Source organism: Tachypleus tridentatus, chromosome 13, assembly GCF_004210375.1.
Source record: "Tachypleus tridentatus isolate NWPU-2018 chromosome 13, ASM421037v1, whole genome shotgun sequence".
In the NCBI taxonomy this organism is placed as follows: domain Eukaryota; kingdom Metazoa; phylum Arthropoda; class Merostomata; order Xiphosura; family Limulidae; genus Tachypleus; species Tachypleus tridentatus.
In genome coordinates this window covers 110,513,496-110,528,298 of record NC_134837.1, presented here as the reverse complement: position 1 = coordinate 110,528,298, position 14,803 = coordinate 110,513,496, and the positions used below count along the sequence as shown (strand labels likewise).

The window sequence follows — 14,803 nt, the reverse complement described above, 5'->3', positions numbered from 1 at the left end:
TTATTTCTAATTTGCCTATAAATTATTTATAATAACAGCATTAAGCAAATGGTAAGATGCAACCAGTTTAATTTTGAGAAAGCAGAAGACTGGAAGTAATAAAAGAATCATAATGTAAAATGTACCATTCTGAAAAATTTGTATTTACCAGCAGTATGAATGTTCATCTTTTAAAAATAGTTTGTTAGTAATATGTGGTAGTAAACCTGGAATAAAAACTCAGTTTATGATGATTAAAATGTTTATTTGTAAGCTTTAATAATTTAATTTCAAAATGTGTCATGTAATCCTTTATACTCTGAATTTTTCTCTTTAGATTTTCTTTCTTTCTTTCTTTACATAGGTCTGAGTACCCACCAATTATATACACAGTTTAAATATTGACAGCCAAACCATAAAACTTGAACATCTTGTTTTGTATATGTTCTACAGTATGAATAATTTTATCCACTACAGAAGCTCCTCCCAACTCCTTGTTTTTGAAACCACTTACATGCACATGCCAACTTGTCAGTGGTACATGTATATAACTGATAACAGGGTCTCTTTTTTCTTCTTCCTTGGTAGGCATTACTATTTTTTTTAAATAGATCTTAATAGATGTAGAATGAAGTTTGTGCTCCCAAGTGTAATGGAAGTTCTTAATCTATATATAACTTAGTTAGAAAGCTAGATAAATTAGTCTATCAAAAGTGAGAAATTTCTTCATGTATATTTTCTACTTATTGTACATTTGTAACAAAGTAACTGATATTAAAACCTGCTAGGTTTTACCAGGAAAATTGAAGAAAATGAAATAAAATAGTTTCAATGATCAATTCTTGGAGAATGCACATTGGTAGGTGTTACATGATGTAACCCTGAAAATTTTGTTTACCCTAAATTCTGTGTACTGTTGCTGGATAATGTTTGATAGGGTTGAAGGAGCAAATAGAATTAAATAAAAGCAGTTGTGCAAGATAATTTTTCAGTCACAATTTTTAATCATTCTAAAAAAGGAAAGATTTTTTATTTTTTTTCAACTTTTTATTGGGTAACTTTGCTAGAGTTTGTTAGGGTAGAGGAAATAAGAGATAAAGCAAAATTTTCACTGAAGTTTTATAATTATATAGGTGGCTCTGGAGGTTCTGCAAATAAGCTATATGAAAACTATGAAAAAAAGTAATTTTTGTTCTTGGTATGAAAATCACATTTCACTCAGAGTGGCCCAGTAGAAACTTTGTAGATTTGCAGATAAATATTTTATATAACATATTAGACATTAAAAATGTTTTTTGTGCATGACAAACATGTTAGGCTTAATAAATTTTAGAAAAATGCTCAGAGTACATTCAGAGTTGTAGTGTGTATAGTTTCATAGTTACAAGGTTGATCAAAATTATTGAGCCTCAGTATAGAGTTATAATATGTAAAATGAAATGTGTATAGTATTCATATTTGTGTGCTGGTAAAAGTTTAAAACAAGATATTCTATTATTCTTCTTTGTTGGGTATAGGTTTAAATTATTGCTTACTTTTTAGCCACTGTTTATTTGAAGACATCATGTCATGGGTCTTTAACATGTGCTCATTGTGATGGCAAAGGCCTCATTACATGTGACTCTAAACTGGAATCCTACTGTGTTAATGGTAGTGGTTGACACCCCACTTACTCTAGTTCTTGCCCTAAGTGGGTGGAGGAGAAAGAGGGGCAACACGTTAAGACTGAACAGTATCTCTTACCCAGAGGCTTGAAAGCTATTGTTCCCTGCCCCATCTCAGTCATGTGGAGACAAATCTTGCTATGCTTCCAACAGAGTCATTTGTAAAAACGTCTGAAAAGTTTTGTCATCCATGGTTAAAAGAGTTGATTCTACATCTACTCCTATCTCCTTGCAGTAGCTTCCCAGGTCCACTTGCTTTGGACCCACATTTGGGCATTTTCTCGGGTCCATCTCAAAGATGCAAAATGATAATTCATTCACACCCTTTGTCACTGCAATCTTTGTTCACAGACAGAGACCCACCTTCTCAACCCAGGGCAGGATCCTTGGAGGTAAATAGGGCTCTCTGCCACAGTCTCCTCCACATAAATAAAAATGGCCATTTTGATACAGTGGAACTGTCTGGGTTTTTGTTCAAATATAGATGACATTAAGGATTTGATTGATTTTTTTTTTTATCATCCTTTGTGTGTCTCCTTACAAGAAATGTTTCTGAAACCTGGCAGTGTGGTCACCTTTTTGTAATTTTGTTTTTACAAAAATAACAGGTTGTGTGATGGACATGTTGCATATTAGAGTGGCAATGCTGGTTGATCAGCATATACTTTCCCTGTCTTTGCCACTCAGTACACCCTTGGAGGCTGTAGCCATCCATATTTCCTTAGGTTGTACTATGACTCTTTCTTCTCTCTACCTCTTGGAGAGACCAATGATCAATCATACCTTGATGCCCTCATTGAACAGTTACTGTCTTCCTTTTTAGTCCTGGAGTATTTTAATGGATATATTCCCCTCTGGAGTGGTGCTAATATTGATTGGAAGGGTTGTTCCATAGAGCGGTATGCTCCTGGATTACAGCTTTTCTATCTTCAACACTAGTGTTTATACTTATTTTCATGCATCTAGTCAGTCTTTTACTGCTGTTGATCTCTCTATCTACTATCCTTCCCTTTTCTCTTGCTTTTCTTGTAGGGTTGACAGTAATCCAGGGAGCATTTTGAGAGAAACTGGCCTTGCTTTCTCAGAACTTGATCCTGCTGTCATTTATGAGCTATCAATAGACAACTGCGTGGCAGCTGTGACTGACTGTAATGTCATGTCCAGGCAGTTAGCTCTTCAGTGTATACCATGGAAAACTTTGAAACTAAGTATAAATATGTAAACTGCATTTTCCATTTTTTGAAATTATTTTACACAATAGGGAGACTTGTTATTTGATAATAATCAATTTCCTTATTTAATGAATCTGTAATTTTTCTGTTGATCCATCTATCTGATACTTGGTGTTACTTAGAAATATTACAACTATTTATTAGATGGTTTGCAGAGAAAACTAAAGTAAATGTCAACTATTACTAAAATGATCTTATTGAGCTGAAAGAAATATTCAACCAGACTGTTTTCAAAGTTCTCTTGATTTTTGTATTGCAATTTAGTGATTATTGAAGAAGGATTTAATGTGAATAAACAATGTGGTTAAAAAAAAAAAAGACCTCTGACTGATAAATGTTTTCTGTTCTTTAGATTATAAAGGAAACTTTGAAGCTTATAGTAACAAACCAAAAAATGTTCATGTGACAAAGTGTGTAAGAGTGCTTATCTAGTTCTTTTTCCAGTGTGTGTTCTTAGTGGACCAGTTGTGATACACAGGACACCATCTACTTTGAATTGCATTCTCAGTTTGTCAGGTGTCAGTAAGATGTATTTGAAGATGGACAAGATAAAATTTTAGATATTACAAACATCAAAATATTTAGTTAATGAAGCCAACTTAGTAGACTGTCTACACATATTCACTATCCGTGAATCTTGGTGTTAGTAACTCTTCCATACTTTAAAGCCTGTTTTCAAAGAAATATAATTATAGACCAAACGGAAGATGAGCTAAGAGTGGCCTGATTGTTAATGTTTGTGTGCTGATACTGCAGAATTGTGTAGCTGTTGATGTTTTTTTTAAGAGTGACTGTTAAGTGTCATTACTCAGACAAGAATTGATTGTAGGCATTAACTAATTGCCTTCCCTCTAATCTGTAAGGTTACAATTAGGGATGGCTAATTGCAAAAATTTTTGTGTTTTTTGTTAGCTTTATATGAAACTTTTGTAGCAAGTAGAAGGTGCAAAAACTAAGTGGCTATGAGTTAAAAAAAACAAACTAGATTATTAAATTGAACTAGTTTTGTTAATTTGTATTTTTACAATGGTACTCGGAATGTGTGCTTGTATAAATGTAATATATTTTTAAAATGTAAATCAAATGCTACAAATGCTTTTTATGCCTTACGTGAACAAAATATAGTGGCAAGGAAAGCTTAAAAAGAAAAATGTTTTTATTTTTAGGAACTGTGGTTTTTATTTGACTATGTTCACCAGGGAGCTCTTCTTGGTTCCCACCAAACATTTAAGATGCAGTATGAAACTCCAATAACTCGGGTAAGTCAGCTTATAATTAACTTCTAGTATTTAGATAATTTGACACTTAAGTTAAAATTTATTCCACTACAACAAAATAATTATGGTGCATTCAATATGTGTTCTGCTTGAATGTGTGTAATTTTTGGCTTCTGACATTGAGTTAGGTTTTGTTTTTGAGTACAAGTATAATAGTGTTATTTAAAGTATTTTGGATTATCTCTCTATTTAATTCTAATCTTTACTTGAATAATATATTCTTTTAATGAATTATAATATGCACTTAAAGTTGTTAAACATCTTGTGATGGTTTATTACTATGAAAACAGGCTCGAGAAAAGGATGCCACTGCAGGTGAGAGAAGACTGGGAAGTGAAATAGCTGAAAATCTCCGTTGTTTAATAGCACCTTATTTCCTTCGAAGAACTAAGGCTGAAGTTCTCAGTCAAAAACAATTGGAAGATGCAGAAAATATTGATCCAAATTTATTGAATTCTAGTGCTTCGAAACATAATAGTGAAATGTAAGAATTTTCACTCTGTATTTTTTCTGATTCATTGAAGTGTGAAATTAAAATCAAAGAAATTATAATTGTTAGATCCTTTAATGGATGGGAGTGAAAACTGAGAATCTGTATATGTTGAGTTCTTTGAAATTTGATGGTAAAAAACTAAACTTGTAATGAGAAAGTAAATATGTTAATGTATGAATTTGCAAGAGTTGGAACTATTCATACAAATCTTAAATGCAGGCCCCTTAATTTGGATTCCTGTACATGCTGAGGTGACCTCCCAGAGAAGGTTCTGTAAATTGTTTACCTCCTCTGTGATATGAACATCCACCCACGTTTGTCATGTGTGGCAACCCATGAAGGAGAGGAAAGGATCCTGGTGATTGAGTAGTCCAACCCCAATGCACCACTTTTGCCATAAATTCCTGTATATGGACAGCCTTGGGATGTGTCTCCCACTCCCATGGAAATTTATTCTATTTATTATGGATACTCCAATTCATGAAAAATAAGTACAAGTAAAGAAACAACTAACTGAAAAAAAGACCACATATGGACAACTCTGCTGCTCATTTACTATCACATTCTGATTCCATACCTCAATTTTTTGTTTGTCATGCTATCTGAGAAATTCTTAGGACAGATGTCTTCCTTTCTCATTCACTGCTGGCTCATCCAAGTAAGTCAGGAAGTTGCATTTGGTGACATTTTGGTGAAAACATCTACACCATAACACATTGAGCTACTCCTGAATTCTAAGGCCATTGGGAATGTACCCATTAAGGTTACTCTGAATTCCTTTTGAGGATTGTTCATTGAGAGGGATTTGAAAAATATCCCCAAATCAAAGATCCTTGCTGGTTTCTCTGACAAAGGCATTTCTGCTGTATGCCATATCTCCACTTGCAAAGACAAAATTAAACTGCCAAGCAGTGTTCTAATTTTGACATTTACATCACTATGTCCACTTGCTTCTGTCCAGGCAGATTATCTGAACTGTAACCCTCACTAATGTTTCAAGTTCCAGTGTTTTGGGCATTTGAAAAGTATCCTTTGTGTGCATATTGTGGTGGCAAAAATTGTGATCCCTGTGAGCACAAACTGGAACTGCATTTTAACTATAGCAGTTCCTACCCATTTTTTACTTTTGTTCTTGTCCAAGATGTGTGGAGGAAAAATTTGTGCTGTTTGAAAACAGTTAACAACATTTCTTACCCCAAGGCTCAAAAGTTATTTACCCCAACTCCTCGGACGTATGCTGCTGCACTACATTCTACTGCTATATAGATCTTTGTGTGCCTCCAACAGAGCCAATTTTCAATCCATGTGAAGTTTTTTGCCTTCTGTGGATATGAGAGTTGTCAAATAAACTTCTATAACTGTCTCTGTCCCCACAGTTCATTCCAATGACTACCCAGGTCCACTACCATCAGCTCCAAAATGTAGAACTTTTCTCCATTTTTGTTCTCACCCTTATTTGCTGGAATCTCCATCTACTGAAAGACCTGTCCAATTGACTCATGGCAGAATCCATGGAGTTCAATACACTTTCTAATAAAGACAAATGGCATGGTCATAAACCAAGGGTTTTCCTCCATCTAAGTGAAAATGGCCAGATTGATACAGTGAAACTGCCAAGGTTTTCATTCTAATCTGAATGACATTAAGGCCTTGATTGATTACTATCATCCTATGTGTTTTTCCTTAGTGGAAATATTACTGAAACTTGCTGATACAGTCCTCTTTTGGCAGATTTCTATATTTCCAAATGATAGGTTGTGTGATGGATGAGTGCATAGAGGGTTGGCACTACTAGTTGAATGTCATGTGCCCACCATGACTTTGCAGCTTAATACACCCTTGGAGGCCATTGCCATCAGTTTTTCCTTGGGTTGTACCATCAGTATTTGTTCTCTTTACCTGTGTCCTGGAGAAAGTTGTGATCAAGCAGACCTTGATGCTTTTGTTCAGCAGTTGCTCTCTTTCTTTTTAATCCTAGAAAACTATAATGGCCACAATCCCCTCTGGGGTTGTGCTAATATTGATGGGAGAGGTCATTCCATATGGGACAAGATTTGGAAGGTCAGCTAGCAGTATACTTCCCTCCCCCTGTTGATCTAGTTCTCCAATGACCAGGAAATTGCTGATACCAAGAGCATTACTGATACTCTTGGCAGGAGTTTTTCTCATGCATCTAGCACTTATGTCTCATCTCCCACTTTTTTGTCCATTTGGCCATCACTTCTTGTGATTTTTAAGGGCCATTGGACTTTTTTAATGCCATTTAAATCTTTTATCTGAATTTTGGCCACTGTTTTGTTTCAACTTGATTTTTTTTTTTCATACTATAATTTTTTGTTTATTTTTCCTAACTGGTTCTTTAGTGCAGATAGCCTAGTTGCTTTTTGCCAATAAACACCAAACACGCAATTAACTTAATTGCAGATTTAGTAGCTTGAAATCTGTGAAAGGTTCAAAAGTGTGTGTGCAAGGTAAAATTTGTACATATGGAATTTACACTTGTATTTTTTTAATACTAAGGACACTATTTAACAGGCTGTCTCCACTACAACGAAAGAATGACTTTATCACATGGGTGTTCTTGAGTGATTTGCAGATAAAACTGTATCGAGATTTCCTGGAACTGGACAGAGTGAAAAATGTAAGTGCAGATATAATTTCTAGAACAGATTTACTTAGGTATTAGCCAGGCTTAAAAAAAAATGGTTATTATTACTATTAACGGATAAATTAATTTATAAAATTATTTTATGGCTCTTGAAGACTTGTGCATAATGTTTGTAGTTTATCTATTGTAATCGTTACTAAACAGTAAACTACAATATTCTAGTTACTTAAGTAGTAAAGAACCATCAACTCAATTCACTTATGAAATTGAAGAAAATAATAGCATCAAGTTTTAGGTATATGGAAGGTAACTTAGAAACATCAGTTTATTGAAAATCATTTGATGTTATGCCACCACACAGCATCATGTCATGTGAAAAAAAAATATATCTTCATTATAAACATGTTTATAGAGCTTTAAAAATATGGTCATGATGGGAAGATTTAAATAACTTGTTAAGTATATAGCTGTTGATAGATTTGAACCAAATGTAGTAGACAAAGCCCTTTAGAAATTTAACAAAGGTGTAAGTACAGTTATAAATACCACATTGAGATTTGTTTATGAAAAAACAAAAATAAACTAAGTTTACCTTATTCCAGGTTTAGCAAGTCAATTATATAATGTTTTTAAAAAAACATCAGAATTTTTATCCTTCAAACCAATAAATAAGATAAAATAGAATTAACAGATAAAATTGGTGTTTGTAACATAAAATGTGAATGTGGTGCTTATTTATATTGGTCAAACCAAAAGAAATTTAAAATACAGATTGCAAGAATATAGAGGTTAGATAAGAAATAAAATAGGAACTTCATTTATAGCCTAACACGTAAAATCTATCCAACATACAATATTGTGGTAAAAAAAACTTTAATTTTGGCTCAACCTCATAGTATTATAGCGTTAAATATTACAGAAATATTAGAAATAATGAAATATAAAAGCAAAAAGTATTAAACAGAGAAGCCAATATGTTTATGTGTGGCAAAATATAATAACTATTAACAAAAAAAGACCAACGAAATATGTAAGTAATAGTGAATCAATCCAAAACAGGTTAAAAGAACAAAGTATATCTTGTAAGTAACTCCTAAAAGTAACATAGATCACATTGAAACCAGCACTTTTAAAGTTGAAGCTGTATGGCTTCAATAGAGTTTGGTTGTGTAAATAATTGTTTTTAATTATTTATTATAATTTTAAATATTACACAAGTGCCAGTAACTCATTCTTGAACTTTATTGGTTACTAGTGTTCAGGTCAAGTGTGCATTGAACTTACTGTATACTTTTTGTATGTCTTGTAATTGAGTAGTTATATATGCATTCAAACATTACATATTAGTAAAGTATTTGTTTTTCTTTATAAATTTGTAAGAATTGCACAACCTATAAGCAGTTATAAATATACTTTCAGCTACTGATGACTAAAAAATCTCCATTAGTGGAGTTGACAGTTTTGAAAAAGATTTGCGACCACCCACGTCTTCTATCTCATAGAGCTTGTCTACAACTTGGTTTGAGTGGAGATATAAGGTAAAAATTGTTTGTTATTAAGATTACTGTATTTTATGCCTTGTAAGATGCACTTTTTTCTTAAAATCCCCATTGATCTTCCAAGACAAAAGTGATAGGTTAAGGCAAGAAGTTAGCTTAGGGTCTACTCAAAATGGCATCATACAGATCGTAATCTCATTACCAATTACAAGTTTTTTCAGTAGCATAAAACATTCAGTTTAACTAATAGTCAATATACTATGAAGAATATGACTTATTTAACTGTATTTACTCAGTAGGTTGAAAAAAGTCAAGGCTACGTTAAGGCGTTAGTTGCTGGGTCAAAATATCTTTTTCTTAGAATTGTCTTTCCAAATTTAGGGTGCATTTTCCAAGATGTAGCATCTTACAAGGCATAAAATAGTGTATTTTAAGAATTTTAAAAGGTTGTATAAATGATGAACTGTTGACAGATATTTTAAGTTAGGTAATTTTGATTTGATTAAATGAATCAAGTTCACATTATTAAAAGTATTTAAATAATGTCACTAATAATTTTTAAAGGGCAAGCTAAAACATTGTAAAATTCATTTGTATGTGTGTGTAGAACAAATTACATAGTTTTTAAATTATTATAATAATACAGTTAATACTAACTAAATCTTTCAGAACACAGATTTTGTTCGTTATACAATATGAATGTTAACAATCAAGCATTGCCAAACGATTCTTTGCCTTTGAGTTGAACTATAAATAAAATACAGTTAATAACTTTGTTGATAATGTATAAGTATCATTTTTGTGTCTAACATATATAGTAAGTGGTTCTTTCAATTTAATTTCCAGTAACGTTGTTGTGAGTGTAATATTGTACCTGACAAAAACGGTTGCATATCTGATGTTAGATGAAATTAAATTTAAAGCCTGTTTCTTATACTTGCTAGTGAAGAAGACTATGAAAGTATTTTAGAAGATGAGAGAACCACCACCATGTCAATTGATGGAGTTTCTGATGATGATCTAATTGAAGAATCTGGAAAGCTGGGCTTTCTTCTTTCACTGCTGAACCAGCTCAGGAAAGAAGGTCATCGCACATTGGTATTCTCTCAGTCAAGAAAGATTCTTGACATTATCCAGCGAATTCTCACCAATAGGTGTGTAAAATGTCAGAAGTCTACCTTGATTACTGGAGTTTAACTCTTTTATAATATAGAGCAGTATGTATAAAACTAAAGAAAATGAAGGGCTTTTGAAAGTTCTGCTGTACAATTTTAATTTATTTTTGTTTACTTGTCTGTTTCTAGTATTTCAGTCTTTGGATTAGTTTTCTTTCACTCACATTTACATGGATTTGTTTGCTCCCTTTATCAAACCATTTTGATAAAACTACAGGTTTATACTGAGCATAGATCTTTGTTGTTTTGAATGATTTATTAAATTTTTAAATAACTAAAATTTAAAAATTTAATTCCAACATATAATTCAGTGCATTAAACAGTTTGTAAAAAATAATAATCCATTCTATATGTTTTAAACAGTTATATGCACTTTCATTTTTATTGTTTTTGCTGTTTAAGAGAACTACAACTATTAATGCAAAGAAGAGTTTATTAAAAGATAACTTATCCTTTTCACACATTTATATCTATATAAATAATCATACTTTTTGTGAAAAGGCTTAATTTTTTATTTAATTTAGTTTTTAAATTCAGTGAAAATTTGGATATGAATCTTGTTCTGTCATCAGGTGTTTCTTATAATTTAAAACTCATTTAAAAAATGTTTTACAGGAATCTTTTATTACCATTATCTCAGTTTTATTTGCTGTTCTTGAGTCCACTTATAGTTAAGCAAGTTAAATATCAATATACCTCTTTTGGATAAATGGTTCATGAATTTTAACATTTGTATACAGACAATGGAAAGTAATTAGAATAGATGGGACAGTCACTAGTCTTGTAGAAAGAGAAAAGAAAATCCAGACTTTCCAAGAAGACTCTTCTTTCTCTGTCTTTCTTCTGACCACACAGGTACATTGTGTTCTTTTAAATCTTCATTGTTATAATTACATTACTCTTTAATGCATCTAATGTACTTGTATATCAATTCTTCAAATGCTACATATACTTCACCATTAGTCTTCTTATTTGTCAGAAAAAAACTGGTAATTTATCTTTGAAATTAATACACCATCATTAATGATTTATTATCATATTAAAATCAGGTGTTTACTATAATGTTTTATTAACTCATGTTTATATTGTTACATTTGTTAATTGGTAAAGTTAAACCAAGAAATGTTGTTGAGGGGTTAACATTTTATTAATGCTATATTAAAGGGTATATTATAACATTGAATATTAAGCAACTTAACCTGTCAGTGTATGTTTTAAAATTACCAGTCTTAAAATAACACAAATGTTACTCATTGAAATAAATTTTATTTTGTAGGTGGGAGGAGTTGGCCTGACATTGACTGCAGCCAACAGGGTGATTATATGTAAGTGGTTTTGGAAATTAACTTGAATCTTTTAAGAGTAAGACTACTATTTTGGAAGTGTTTACCTTTGTACATACATATAATGTTTTAAAATAAATGTACTGCTAAGGGTAGGAAGGTTCAATTGAAGCTGATTTTTTTTTTAAAATTTTGGCACATTTCTTTTTTCTTCCATTAACATCTTTTTCTGCACATATGCCTGCTGGACTTCACCTTTTCTGTAAAAAATGTTTAGTTTCACTGTATTAAATATCCGATATTACATGTGAATAAATTTTAGAACCATTTTGTGTTAACAGTAGTATCATACATAATGTAAAGGAATGTGTTAGTTCTCTTTGTTATTACATTTTAACAGTTGCTCTATACACAACTTGTTCTAATTATCATAGATGATCCAAGTTGGAACCCAGCAACTGATGCCCAAGCTGTTGACAGGGTGTACAGAATAGGACAGAGAAGTTCAGTCGTGATTTACAGACTCATTACGTGTGGAACAGTGGAAGAAAAAATTTATCGTCGTCAGATTTTTAAAGATTCTATCACCAGACAAACGACAGGAGGTAGCAAAGATCCACACAGGTATTTGTTACAGGATATTTAATAATACTTAAAAGTTAGGTTTTGACCCTTGAACTAGTTGCTGTAAAAATATTCCTTCCTGGAATTGTATTAAAAGAAAGTTTTGACACATCACATTTGCAAACAGTCTGTAAAAAAAAAACTTGGCTTGTTCCAATAATTATAAATGTTACTTATGTGCCAGTATTAAGGTTTATTTTTAGGTGTAGGTACTATTTTGTTGGCATGGTTCTTCCTTTTTTTTTAATTCAGCTGTAAAATTTGAAATTTTTTCAAGAAAATCAAAATTTAATTGCAAGATGAATAGCTTTTTTAAAGATGCTTACTTTACTTTTTGGAGCAGATATTTCACAAGACAAGAACTCCGAGAATTGTTCATCTTGGACAATCCTCGACATTCCTCAACCCAGTTACAACTGCAGGAAATGCATGCTCACCAACGTGTAACAGACACGCAACTAGACTCTCACATTGCATTTTTGTATTCTCTTGATATCTTTGGAATAAGTGATCATGACTGCATGTTTTCTCACGAAAACACCAAACCAGAAGATGATGATGATCAGGATGATGGAAGAATAGGAGAAGAATTCATTAAACAGAAGGTATTTACACGAAATTAGGTTTTCTGTTATTTTTCTATAATAGTACTTGTCATGTATTTCTCATTTTTAGAACTCATTTTCTTTTATGTATTAATGTTTTCCCAAATCACCAATTTCTAACTTAACGTTCTTTTTCTCATAACTCCCCTTTTCATCACCACAAATCATAACTCCTCTGTTCTGACTTAGTATTTTATTGCATGTAACTTTTGTAGCTTCCACTTTTAATTTATTGTATTTGCACACATATGGGGGAAAAAAAATAGTAGCATTCTAATTACAGCTGAATATGGATCTTTCTTCTTTTAATTATGCAATCTCAACTGAATGATTTTGAAGTTTTAACAATCATATTATTGTTTATTTGAATAAGCACTTATAAATCTCCATAAAAATTAATATCACGGTTAAAAGTTGAAATCTATATTTTACATGTTGAGTTTTTTAAAAACAGCCACCAAGAATCACAGTTTGAGTTTGGATCTTTTTGAAAGTTCAGCAAATAGGCTTTTAAATAGAATAGATATGTGTGTCCTCTGGTCTGATCCTGCAGCTTTCAGTACTCTCTTGTACTGAAGAGAGTTTTCTTAAACAGTTCAGGTGTTTCGTCTTTTTAGATGTTTAATAAAATAGATATAAGAAATGTAACTTTTATTTCTGTTATTCTTTTATCATGGTTCCCTACGTTTGCTTTGTAATTATATCAAACATGAAAAATGCAAAAATTACAGTAATTTAAACTTCTGAAATGGTAGGTGGAAATGGCTCAACAACTGGTACACATAGAATCCAGCCAAGTTTTGAAAGAAAACACTGAAGCCAAGAGATATGCTCGGCCTCTTTCTGTCCCATTAATTTCATCAAAGAAGTTGTATGTTCCAGGTAATTTACAATATAGAAATTTTATCTAAATTAATTACACACTGTAGATTAACATGAATTGAGTTATTTTATGAATAAACCAGGCTTTTTATATTGTACCATAAAGATAATTAGCTCCTTTTATATGTACTTTATTTTTCTATATAGATAAAGAAAAATGTATCATTATTTTGATGAACAAGACAATATGTGAAGGACACATCATTCAGGCACTTCAAAAAATGCGAGTTTATGAAAAAGTAGTAAAACATACTAAAAAAATTTCTGAACTTGTCTCCCTTAAATGTCTGTTGTAGCCTTAATTCAAAGTGTTTTTCTTGATTTATTCCACTGTGAAACTTGGAACCTCTGGCTTGCTCTAATTATTTTTACTACTTGTATTTTATAACAGATGTTGGGATACTATTTTTATCTAACAGAATTCAAAGTATTCTTCATTTAATATACTTCAGTCACAATGTAGTTACTACCTATAATTCATTGTATTGCTCTTACAAATGGCTACAGACTTGTAATATTTTTTGCATGAATTATATTTTGTGTTGAACTTTCTTTTCTTTGCAGATAAGTATAATCCTCCATTGTTTCCTGATGTCATAGATTTGACTACTACTGCCAGTACAAGCTTACCAACTGATCACATAAGACCTGAGAATATTGTAGGCTTAAACTCCAATAACTGCCCAGATGATAAAGTGAATATAGATAACTCACTGAAAGATCAGTCACCACCAAAAACCTGCACCGAGGAAGAAAAAGAAATCCAAGATATCAGTTTGTACAATTCTCCTGCTGCAAAAGTAATATCTGATTTTGTGGACTTGACTGTGTTTGATAAAACAAATAAACGACCATCAGTAGAGGATGAAGTTCTGAATAAGACACTGGCTGACTTAAGAATAGAATCGGAGATTTACAGTGATGTGAGTCAATTTTATTATAACAATATTTTATTGAATATAAATAATTTATAGTTGACTTTTAGCTACTTGCCTTATAACAGATGTAACAAATAGTAGTTGTAATATAAGAATCGTACCAAGTAATTATTACTATATTTTATAATTGTTAATTGTACTGCAGCAAAAGCCACCATTTGGAATTAGATCTAGAGTTGTTCTGACATTGTACTTGTTTAATTTTTTTTCTAAAGGCTAATGAATGATGCATCTTTACTGATATTAAAATACCAATTATTCTGTACATAAATGTAAGGTTCCTAAGCGTGTTACGAAATATTCTGTAAGTACATTCACATTTAAAGCTTTTAATATATACTTTTAACATGAGTAAGAAATACCTCATTCATAAAATATTGGGTTTTGAGAAAAATGTAGTGTGAGTATTGATTCTACACAAAAGTATCTAACCATTGGCAAAGATGTTCATCTTCCAAATTTATACAGCCTAAGAAACATGTACAAATTATACATTTTTATTTCATAAACAATGGAGAGTAAACTTTCCAGCTTTCAATTTTCA

The 14,803-nt window shown here is 31.6% G+C and overlaps 1 protein-coding gene across 4 annotated transcripts in view; it reads left to right on the top strand.

The window, feature by feature from the left end:
- Positions 1-14,803, top strand: part of LOC143236778 (DNA excision repair protein ERCC-6-like) — a 43,343-nt gene that overhangs the window by 26,380 nt on the left and 2,160 nt on the right. For 3 of the 4 annotated variants that reach the window (XM_076475326.1, XM_076475324.1, XM_076475325.1), the window contains exons 7-17: positions 4,042-4,134; positions 4,443-4,636; positions 7,181-7,286; positions 8,673-8,791; positions 9,697-9,906; positions 10,668-10,782; positions 11,204-11,252; positions 11,645-11,834; positions 12,178-12,439; positions 13,195-13,321; positions 13,886-14,244. In XM_076475326.1, coding sequence (XP_076331441.1) covers positions 4,042-4,134; positions 4,443-4,636; positions 7,181-7,286; positions 8,673-8,791; positions 9,697-9,906; positions 10,668-10,782; positions 11,204-11,252; positions 11,645-11,834; positions 12,178-12,439; positions 13,195-13,321; positions 13,886-14,244 — 1,824 coding nt within the window. The remainder of the gene's footprint in view (positions 1-4,041; positions 4,135-4,442; positions 4,637-7,180; positions 7,287-8,672; positions 8,792-9,696; positions 9,907-10,667; positions 10,783-11,203; positions 11,253-11,644; positions 11,835-12,177; positions 12,440-13,194; positions 13,322-13,885; positions 14,245-14,803) is intronic. The other variant, XM_076475327.1, reaches the window with a different exon arrangement.